Here is an 11,514-nt window from a genome sequence, read left to right as displayed (position 1 = left end):
GTGCTGAACATCTTGATGTCCAAGCTTGTAGGAAAACAACACTAATACATGTTCTAGTCTGAATTATGAACTTTGTATGAACATGGTTTATATATTTTATTTTATTTTATTTTGGTTTACCTCTTTCAAATAACTGTGGTTGTGACTATGTAATTAATTTTTTTTAATATATAATTTTTTAATCATTTTTCAATCCAATGTATTTTTTTAATTTAATCTAAAAATGATAATATGATGTTAAATATCAATTTCTTCGGAAAATATATAAAAATTATCATAATTAACTACGGGTGCTTCTGTCATTAAATTTAACTACGGGTCGAAGTGTTGGAATATGTTTAAAAGGCATTCGGGTCGTATTTCGTTCTTTTGGCGTGGTGTGCTTAATTGCCTTCCGGCCTTCAGAGGATGTGTCGTGCATAAAATTGCTTCTGGGGCCGAGACCCTGTTTTGGAAGGATCATTGGTTTGAAGGGAGAGCGCCTAGATTCTTATGGCCTGAAGAGTTCCATGCCAGCAATGAGCCTAATGGTACAGTTCGTGAGCTAGCTTGTGTTTTGGAACGTGCGCCTTTTTGCAATTTCCCTTCTTTGTGCCAGTTGAGGGCTCAACTGTGTTCTTCGAGTGAGTTTGGGAGGGATAAAAAAAAGTGGAGCCTTTCTGGGAATGGCATATACTCGGTCAAATCCTTCTATAATTTTCTTATGACGTGGGATTACGGTGCCCGGTTACTAGGATTTTTTGGAGGAATGCGTGTCCTAAGAAAATCAACTTGTTCAACTGGTTGGTGTGGAAGAACAAAATCCTTTCTTTGGAGGTGCTAGCGAGTAGGCGCTGGAATCGGCTGCCTACAGCTACCTGCGTTCTGTGCCATTCGGATATTGAGTCCGTTGATCATTTGTTTTTATTGTGTCTTTTCGCTGCTCGAATTTGGAGTTTTTTTGTGGACCTCCTTCAGCTGCCTGACGTCCCGAACTCTATTGGTCTGGTTTGGGGATCCTGCAGACTTGGGTTCTGGCACTCGATTAGGGATTTAGGGTTGCTTGTGATTAAGGCTATTGTGTGGAATGTTTGGTTGGCTAGGAACGATTGCATTTTTTTAATGGTGTTGTGATTCCTATTCATGCTATTATCTTGAAGATTAATAGTATGCTTATTTCCCGGTTCTCGTCAGCTCGATGGGGGCTCAAGCTAAGCTTAAAGATTCTATCTCCACGATTCGTAGCGATCATGGTGTTTCTTGGCTGAGGGTGGAGGAGACCGGCCGTGGGTCTTCCTGGGTGATGTTCGGGAGGCGGTACCGGCTAGTCCGGGCAGATGTGAGGGTTTTTGGGGTGCTCTTTCCAGCTTGGGGCCCCTCGTGGGGTGTGTTTTTGTCGTCTTCCACTTCTAGTGGTGTTTTATTTTCGATGATCTGCCTTGCTTTTGCTCTCACCTGGGTCTTGTGGGAGCCTCGATCTTTCTCGCTTATTAATATATTAGTGGTTTATCCACCTTTTTCATCATAATTTTTCAGTTTTTAAAAATTTTCCCAGATTTTTCCTAATTAACTGAAAATAATTTTTTTAATAAAAATAATAAAAAAAACCAAAATTTAAACTTTGTACTAAATAAAACACTAATTATTGTAAATCATAAATTTTAGATTTTTTTTATACGTATATATTTGCCTGTTGTTTTCCCTTCTTCAACGAAATTACTCTCTGCTGCTCTCCTTTGCTTACGATCCCTGTTGCATTTCTTGGAGTTTCGATCCTTTAATTGGTGCAATGGTTGTCTGCAAATGCCGTAAGGTACTCTCGAATCGAAGTCGATATTTTTTTTTTTGGTATGTAAAAAAAGGGTGTTGTAAAGATTTATAGATTTCTAATTTCAAGATTTTGGATTGATAGTTGTGGAAAAAAATTAGTCTGATTGGAAGATCATGGCATTAGTTTTTTTGTTTAGATTTTTGGGAGCTCTGGAATTCTTCCGATGTGGGTGATTTCTTAATTATTTCTGTAGATTTGGTTCAAATGGGGTTTGATTGATTGTATTGGTGTTAAAGGTGAGAATTTGATTGGGTTTTCGGGAGGAATTTTTTTGATAGCTTGTTGTAGTGTCTGTTATCTAACATTGAATCGTTCTTTTTGATTATATGGATGTTTCTTGATTTCAGGCGACTAGGCTCTATTGCTTTGTGCACAAGGTTCCTGTTTGTGGAGAATGCATATGCTTCTCTGAGCACCAGATTTGTGTGGTAATTGTTTCAAAATTTTTTTCATAATACGTGCGGAAACACATTTTTCATAGTGCCATCAGTGTTCTGATGCAGTTGTTGTGTACATTTTGCATTGTACTACTGATTGCAATGTTCCGATGGAATTGTCCTCGTGTTGTATTTTTTTGGATTAGGTTTTTTTGGATTCTATTGATGCATCTTTATCTTTGTTTTTTTAAACGCTAGTTCTTGTTGTTAAATAAATCAGCTTCATAGTGATTTCGAATGACTTTTTGCCTTCTGATGCCATTATCATTATTCTTAGATTGTGTTAACAGTAAGATGAATGCAAATTCTCTATTGTATAGGTAAAAAAGTATTCTGATTGGGTAATTGATGGAGAGTATGATTGGCCCTCCACATGTTCACTATGCAATGTTGCATTTGAAGATGGAAACAATGCCCAAACTACTCGATTGGGTTGTTTGCGTATGTGGACTGCAATTCTAAATTTCGCTCTCTTATTTACTGCTTATTTATTGATGAAATAATTTCTCCTGAGGGTTAGCTGTTTTACTAGCTTGTTCATGTTCTTTTGTTGCAGATCTCATGCATACTGAGTGCTTGGTATCACATATTCGAAGTTTTCCACCTCAAACAGCTCCAGCAGGATATGTGTGCCCCTTGTGTTCTTCTTCTGTAAGAGGATTTCCAGAATTTCACAAGATACTATGTTCTTTGTTGTCCTCTTGAGGTTGATATGTTCCTTGCTGAAGAATCTGTCTGTTTCCACTTAGCTGAAGGAGAATCAAAAACTGCTATTGTCTGTTAATTATCGCAAGTAGCTCAAGTAGTGAACATTTATTAACTGTCACTAACTTTTGGTAAATGTGCGCATCCTGCTTGTTTAGTGTCTCTACATTGGACTTCCACTATCATCATGACTTTCCTGTGGTTTTAATAGTGAAGTTGGATATGGTCTATATTTATCTTACAAGATTAATGTAAAATTTTAAAATTTTTCCTTCTCTTTTAGTTTCCTGTAGTATTGCTAATAAATATTTTCTAGATAGACATATAAAGTTATGAGTTTTGGAAAAGTCATGCTGTATGAAGTGTTTTCTGTGTCTTAAGTAGTATATTGTTGCTTGCAGATATGGCCACCTAAAAGCATCAAAGAAACTGGATCACGGCTTCACTCAAAACTGAAGGAAGCAATTATTCTGGTAGGAATTATTTGTTCATTTTGTTGTTTATGCTCTGGTTTGGTTATTATTGTGCAACCGCCATAACAAATATGCAACTTTTATGCAATATGAAATTCAGTATTCTCTTCAACCATGGACACTATAATTATCAGTTCTATAAGCATATTTAGAGTATTGCTCGTAAGTGGGCTTGAGAAACTACTGTTCATAACAGAATCAATCATGCCAGAAGAGGTATGTTTGACTGTGGTTTTGAAATTTATGATAACCACAATGGTGATGACAATCTTACATTTTTGATGGCTGAACATTGATGCCTTCTCTGAAATATTCAGGGAAATGGGCTTTAATGTCTTTGGATGAATTCTTACTGTACTGTCAGAATACTCTGAACTTCTTTTGATCCATTCTTCTTTATGTTTATCATCTTCCCTTTTGAGCAAGAAACATCTATCTGCAAGATTCACCTCTTAAGTGTTACTTCTGTTACAGAGTGGCTTTGGAGAAATATGTTTTTGGAAATCACGTGGTTTCTTTTGCCTTCAGCTGATCCGAATCCAATCCCTCCTGCTTTTTGCTTCAGACCCACTTGTAAAATTTGTCAGAGATTGATGAGGAGTATTCTACCAAGATAAACTTATCACCAGGAGGAAAAAGCTTCTTCCAGTCTTCCTGAGGGAGAGATTGTTGAAAATAGATGATCCCAGTATAATGAAAAAGCACAAGTCCTGATGGTGTAAGTGATTCGCAGCTAAACAATCAATTTAAACTTTGTTATTGTATTGCTTTCTATTATTTTGTTTACTTGGGACGATATGTGGAAGTGAGTAGACTCCCTGATCTTCTGCATATTGCAGCCTGGTGCTACAACAAGGAAGGGTGCTTTCCATGTTGATAGGCAAAAATTCAGAAGTTTCTACTATGCCGATGATGAAGACGGTAGCCATAAGAAGTATACTAGAAGAGGTAACTCCACCAATTTACTTCTGATTATAAGACTTTAGATACCTTAATGCTTTGTTATTATTAGCATTTTCTAGACTTTCTGCAGTATGGTTTATAAGCTTTTGGTTTTTATATGTTAGTCTTGGAATTTCAATGGTTTCCCACCATTTATGTTCAAAACTCACATAGATTTAACATATATGCCAATGTTGTATATTAGGCCCTTTCCGACATAAACTTCTCAGGATGCTGTTGCCCTTTTTGGTCAAAATGCACTGCCAACTCTACCGGTTACTGCACCTACACGAAAAAGATAGTTCTACTAAAGCTGATGGTGTAGAAGGACGGCCACGACATCAGAAATCATCTCGTATGAACCCGAGAAAAGCCTTACTGATCATGGCAATCGTGTAAGTGCTTAAGACTTACTTTTTATATCTTATAACCATTGATTGTGGAAAAATTTGCTCTCCTAATCGCCAGTCAACAGTTGATATACTCATCCAAATATATTCTTGCATTATTTTTCCTTAGTTTGCTTTCTTGTTGTATATTACAAGTTCTGCCATCCCTTGGCATTCTTCCTACCATATAGTAATCAATCTGTTTGAACAGAAAATTCATGCAAGCAAGCAAGCAAGCTTATTATCACAATCTTGTATTTATTTGCAGAGCTTGCATGACAACATTGGGCATCTTGTATTTCCGTTTGGCTCAACGAATCCTTAGTGAAAACCATCAAGAGGAGGAGCTTCAGTGAGCCATGTCGAAGTTTTTTTTTTTTACCATTGCTCATGTGTGTTTTATTCTTTTATACAGAATAGTTCTCACTCTATAGTTCGGCTTGGATCCTGCATCACCCACAATTTGCTTTTGTACTGTATCTCATCTGTTGTGCTTAGCCTGTAATTTTTTACCTTTCCATTGTTCTTTTGCCAAATACATGATCTTATGTTTGGACATCAATTCTGAAAAACTATTGATAATCCAATTCATTGAACTTAACAGTGAGAATTTCAGTGTATCATCTGTTTATTGTGCAGTAATGAATTCAATTGTCTTGTTTCTGAAGTTTGTGCTTTGTTTATTGAACCGAAAAAAACTAATTCATATGGTTTAACAAAAATTACTACGTTTCATGTATATTTGAAGGATATAACGATTAATACAAAGTTTAGAAGGGGCAGAATGTAAATATGAAGAAAAATTATAAATTTTGGGATTCTTTTTAAGGACACCCCTGAAAAAAATGCAAACCCTGTGCTAATTGCAAAGAAACCCTTTTAAATGTTGATATTAGTCCCTATTTTAATTATGAAGTTTTACGGGGCTTGTTTTGCAAAAGAGCCCCTCGTATATTACCAGCAATCCACACCGTCGATTCAAGAAACCCTCGAAACCTCGCAGAGATATAACTTCTGAACTGGAGCTTCCCTGGCGGTGCCTCCGCCGCCGACGCCGAGCTTCTCCAATGGCGTCCTCCGAGCAACCTCTGAAGAAGCGCAAGCTCTACGATTCTGCACCTTTGGAACCCCAAGGTCCCCCAATCCCGAGCCCAACAATGTGCCCCTCCCTCCTCCTTCCCAGGAGGAGATCCTTCGGAAGAGAAAGAATCGTGATGAGATCCGAAACCTTTACGAGTTTTACCGGCGCATGAAGTACTGTGTCGCCCAGAAGAATCTGAGGCTCATGCCGGATTTCGAGCAGGCGTATCTATCACTCATCTCCGCTTCACGAGGTCATCTCTCTCTCTCTCTCTCTCTGGTTAGATTGTGTTTCCGAAATTGTTCCCTGTCTTAAATTATGGTTTTGAAGTTGTTGAGTGTCACGTCTCCGTTGTTTCGCTCTTGACATGATTGGATTTCACTCGCTCCAAAAGTCATGACAATGAAATACTTGAATTTCTCCGTTCGAAAGTTATGGACTTGAAATTCTAGGGTTTGGTGCCTCCAAAATTATGCTCTTGAAATTTTAGTGTTTGGCGTATATAGAATTATAAAGTCTTGTACTTGATACCTTCCAAGTTTTGTGCTTGAATTTCTTGAACTTTATGGTTTCTACAGTGATGTTTTTTTGACATTATACGAAAAAGCTATGTTCTTGAAGCTCTTGAATTTCACTGTCCACATGTAAAGTGCAGTGGAACTGCAGTGCCGCATGTATTTTCAGGCTTTATGGATAATAGTTTGTAATAGTCTGTTTAAGCCCACGAACAAAACGGCAGTTGATAGACATCTAGTAGGCCATCTCGGGCTGTTATCAGTGACTATAATCTATTACTAGTATGGTTAAGGATTAGAAAATGGTTCTTCCTTAAATTTTAGTCATTGTTTATTAAGTTGTACCTAAAAGGGACATTATTTTTATTTTCTTCTATTCTTTTTATGAATTTGTTTTTATCACATCTTATTAGTACTTTACATGCTTGATATCTCACCTTGTTAAGGTTGGTATTGAGGTATAATGCTCCTGCAATGAAAGGCATTGCAAGATTAGCAAGTCCTCATGTCTTGGGCATGTGATATTAGCATAAGCAGTTAGTGGTGTGTTTCTCATGCCTATGGCCTTGCTCCAGGCTATGATCTTTTGGGAAAATGTAACTGTACCCTGAATAGGATTTGATGTTGTTTCGTGTTACTGACAATTGTCCAGATTATGCTGGTCTAAGGAAACAAATGGTTCTGTCTCTGTCATGGCTTGGATTATTGTTATATGGACTACCTTTTCCAGTCATGGTTGACTAATTCCTTAAGGGTGCAGGATGCCTCACATATGGTTCTTTCCATGCACCACACACAATTGTGGAATAAAATTTAGCTGTTTTAGCTAACTCAGTCTGAGTTTTCTATTTGTTTATGTTTTATCTCTAGTTAATACTTTCTTATTTGTTGCAATGTGCTACCAGTTTATATGTTCTACTGCTTGCAGAAATCTTGCTGAAAAATTTTCAAGAAAAAATACAAACTGCCAATCTTTATATCTTTCCAAAACAAAATAAAGATGCTTAAGTCCCTGCTTTCACTGGATTTCAGGTTGCACAAGTGTACAACGTATTGTAGCTGAGCTTTATTCCTCGGTATGCATCATATTGCCCAACTGCTCTTGAAGCAGCTGCTAAAGTTTCCATTAACATGTATAATTGGAGCTTGGCCATTATAATAAGAGGAGAGGATGTAGATGGTGTTGCATATCAGACTGCTAAAGCATGTATTTTTGGCCTAGTTGATATATGCTCCACAGCCTCACATGAAGCACCAACATCATCCGTCATACAGGGCATATGCTCTGCTGTTTTCTTAAATGTTCTTACTTTCTTCACTTCAAGTTTTGAGGAGAAGGATAGTTTTTGAGATTGGTGGCAAGCAACTAATGAAGTTGCAAGAATCCATGGAATCCTTCTCTGACCCTTAAAACAAGAACCGGCAGATGATGTTGAACTGGCGTCATATAAGTTATTCAACTTCAGGGCACTTAGTCTGCTGCATATTTTCTTTTCTTATCCAAGAAACTTGCTTGAAGCCTGCTTTGAACTTCTTGTTTCTGATGGAGTTGATGGTCTTGCTAAAAGGCCGATACTTTCTCACTCAGGTGACAACTTTCTTGAGTGTTGGTGACCCTGCTCTTTGATGAGACAAAAGATGAGATTTCACTATGTAAAGATTCCTCACAGGCTTGCACACATATGAAAGAAAACAAATGAAGTTACTACATGTATCAAAATGACTGGCACTGTTCTAGAAAAATCTCTATCTAAGATTTCTTTCATGGGAATGGTAATCTGTTAATGTGGTTTAAGTCAATTCTAGCAAGATCTTTTATTCATATATTTTCTTACTCATACATGCCTGTTTGTCCAGACTAAAAAGATGGGTCTATGGTTGATATCTTTCAGTTTTATGTATTTAAGTAACAGCTGCTTTGCCTTTCTGCATGAATCATTACAATTTATATACACTGATACAAGATATTGGAGAATCGAGATCAAGAAAAAGTAATATTTACCAAGGGGCTTTGTCTCTCTCAAAAAGTATTAAAGTTTGTCTGTTGTTTTAAGATATATGTTTTAGTGATTTATGCTTTGAAATGCTTGGAGAAGCTTAATCATGTTTGGACCCTAGTGATGTTTACTTCATTTATTTGTGATTTGCCTCTTTGATGAATGTTTTTAGCTTATTAATTCTGGGTGCCATACAAATGGCTTTGTAGGCATGTTGCCATTCTTATTCTTGCATCTTGGCCCTTCTTGTAGCAGTTTCATTGTAAATCTCAAACATTCTCATATACAATCTGTAAGGCTTAGAGTTATATGCTGCATCTCTTTGCAATATTTTTGTTTAAAAATATATATTTTGTTGCAGTTTACATTGCTTGAAGGTTTAAAAATTTCAAGTGTTATTTATTAATATTTTTCTTTATTGGTTGAAAAGCAGAGGTAACTTCCTTTTTCAAACAAGATGTCTAAAGCTACACGCCATGATCATTGTAATTGCTACTGTTATCAGTTTCATTGTTTTGCTTCATCACATAATTGTTGCTTTTGCTTTTATCAAATTTCTCAATAAGGTGAACTCTTCCACCACATCTTGTGCTTTTCACTGAACCTAGGTGCATATCTTGTATGGGTTCTAGTCTATGCAAAACCATGTGATCATTGAGTATGGAATATGGTTTGTATGATCTATAACTATAAGTGACCATTCCTTTAGATATATATATATATATATATATATATATATGTTCATGCCTTTTGTGGCTTCACATCTTTGCTTTTTATTGAGCCTAGGAGTATTCATATCTTGATGCATTTAAGTCTATGCTAACTATTTGGATTGTGAGGATGGAATAATGTTTGTTATCATCGTAAGTGACCATATTCTTGCTGGTTATTTTGTTTTTCTATATGCTGTACTTCCTTCTTCCTTTTATTATTATCCTTTTTCTTGCAAGTCCTCCTGGATTTATTAAGTGTAGTGTGCCTTCTTAATAATGTCTTGATTTCATAAGTCTGGTTAAAAGGAAGTTCTTCATTTTAGATCACTGCATAGGCCTTCTTTTAATCATATTTACTTAGGTAGTTATTGATGGAATGATTAAAAATTCAAATTCTATTTTCAAGCTCTTCTGTTTTGAAAACTTTTTGTACATGTGATTGATGTTGTGTACACATGCTGAATGCTAGATGCATGTTCATCTCAAATTTCTGCTCAGCCTCAGTTGTCCATGTGCATATGTGTAAGCTCAGAATAGTTACATAACTACTTTATGTATTTATAGTGAATAAAGTGTGTAGATTGCTTAACCACAGAGTATATGCTAATCGATGGTTTAGTATGACTTATATAGTAGACTTTTTGTGTATGAGCACAAAACCATATCTTGTTTGGTTAATAAGGAAACTGTCAGTCAAACTCTAGGCCTCTTATCTCTATTTGTGTCTTATGAACAATTGTGTAAAGATCTGCAGAGCTGATGAAGTGTAATATCCAGCAAGAATTTGATTTAGGTTTTTCCTTGTTTCTGAGAACACTGCTTTTCATTTTCTTGTTGTGACTCCTGAGCTATCTCAAAATTGCATGTCTGATGCTGGTTTCTCACATGCAGGCTATTGGCAAGGATATATCATTGAGAGGGTGGATACAAGCCAGATTTAAAAACTTATGATTCATCGACTTCCAAGGCTTATCCAGAATTGCCATCCTTTCTGGAAAAGATTTTTAATCCCATTTTGAAGCTTCAGAAAGATTAGAGCTTAAAGACCACAGGGAGGATAAAGTTGACCCTTCAAAAATTTAATAATCATCGCTATTTGGCTGATAAGATCCCTGTCCAATATGGAATTGCTGCTGAGAAACCTGATGCATCTTCCACTGACATGCATTGTGAGGATAAAAGTGCTACCAGAGAAGTTGCAGGCCAAATGGCAGAATTTGCAAGATTAAGATTTCCGGTGGGTTCAAATTTGCAGCCCATGAAAAAGGTTCAAAGTCATTTAACTGAACGGTCCATGTCAGCAAAAAGTTTAGAGATGGGTGACTTGGAAGATTCTAGCTTAGAAAGGAATTCTAACGAGGACTTGTTGAGCAGGCAACACCTATCTGCAATTAATAGCAAGCAATCAGACTATGAAAATGACGATACTCATAATAAAGTTCGTGGTGGTGAAGCTGCAAAAGATCAGATACTTAATATTGATCATGAGTTGTTGGTAAACACCTCTGTCTCTGGAGTTGCACCCAATATATTGCCATCTCCAAAGCCAATTGCAGCCACCCAATATTTTGCGTCTCCAAGTCAAGTTCATTGGTATTCTGATGGAGATCCTGCAGCTATGGATGTATTCTCTGCCTCTAAGATGCTCTGGTTAGGTTCTCTTGGTCATGATGCCTCTGAATCTGTAGTTAGAATGCAACTTGAAGACTTTGGCCCCATTGAGCAATTTCTGTTCTTTTCTAGCAAAGACTTTGCTTTGATTGAATATAGAAATATTATGGATGCTGTAAAAGCACGGGAGTACATGCAAGGATCCTCCCTGTGGGGTGGCTGCCTTTGTATTAAATTCTTAGACACAGGATTTGGTAGTAGAGGGGCTATTAATGGTGTTGCAATTGGTGAGAGTTGTCATGTTTACATTGGAAGAGTACCATCCAAACAGGCAAAGGATGATATTTTCAATGAGTTAATGGCTGCTAGGTTAAGTAATCCCCGCATGGTTACTGACCTTACAAGTGAAAGTGCATTACTTTTGGAATATTGTTCTTCTGAGGAGGCAACCATTTCAATGTCTCACATCAGGATGTGCCGGAAAGAGACTAGGCGCAATGTATTATCAAATAAAAGCTTGACGATAAGTACAGTTATAGGGGAAAGGCCTGCTTCTGGTTGTCAGCTCATGGTGAGCCAAATAGATGCTTCTGTCTCTGATGAAGAGTTGATTAATGCTTTTTCAAGATTTGGTGAGCTTACTGGATGGCAGTTTATGAGACAAAATGGATGTTGCTTAATAAATTTTCAATCATGTGAATCTGCTAATGCAGCTAAATCCCATTTAGATGGTGTAAGGTTTGGGCTTATGTCTATTGAGGTTGAGATCAGATCAGACCACCCTGCCCATGGTAATATACTATCACCACATGTGCAGACTTCACATGAAAGCCCCTGCTGA

General features: G+C 36.9%; 1 protein-coding gene and 1 pseudogene across 1 annotated transcript; both read left to right on the top strand.

Moving 5' to 3' along the window:
* Positions 1-1,685: 1,685 nt before the first annotated feature.
* Positions 1,686-5,374, top strand: LOC120277815 (annotated as a pseudogene).
* Positions 5,375-5,802: 428 nt separating this feature from the next.
* LOC120277814 lies at positions 5,803-11,514 on the top strand. Its single transcript, XM_039284651.1, is given in 7 exon segments — positions 5,803-5,911; positions 5,914-6,090; positions 7,385-7,419; positions 7,421-7,693; positions 7,695-7,757; positions 7,760-7,940; positions 10,115-11,514. Coding segments are annotated over 7 exon segments (2,217 nt in total). The 5' UTR covers positions 5,803-5,823.

This window comes from Dioscorea cayenensis, chromosome 15, assembly GCF_009730915.1.
Source record: "Dioscorea cayenensis subsp. rotundata cultivar TDr96_F1 chromosome 15, TDr96_F1_v2_PseudoChromosome.rev07_lg8_w22 25.fasta, whole genome shotgun sequence".
Classification (NCBI taxonomy): Eukaryota; Viridiplantae; Streptophyta; class Magnoliopsida; order Dioscoreales; family Dioscoreaceae; genus Dioscorea; species Dioscorea cayenensis.
This window is presented reverse-complemented; position numbering and strand designations above follow the sequence as displayed.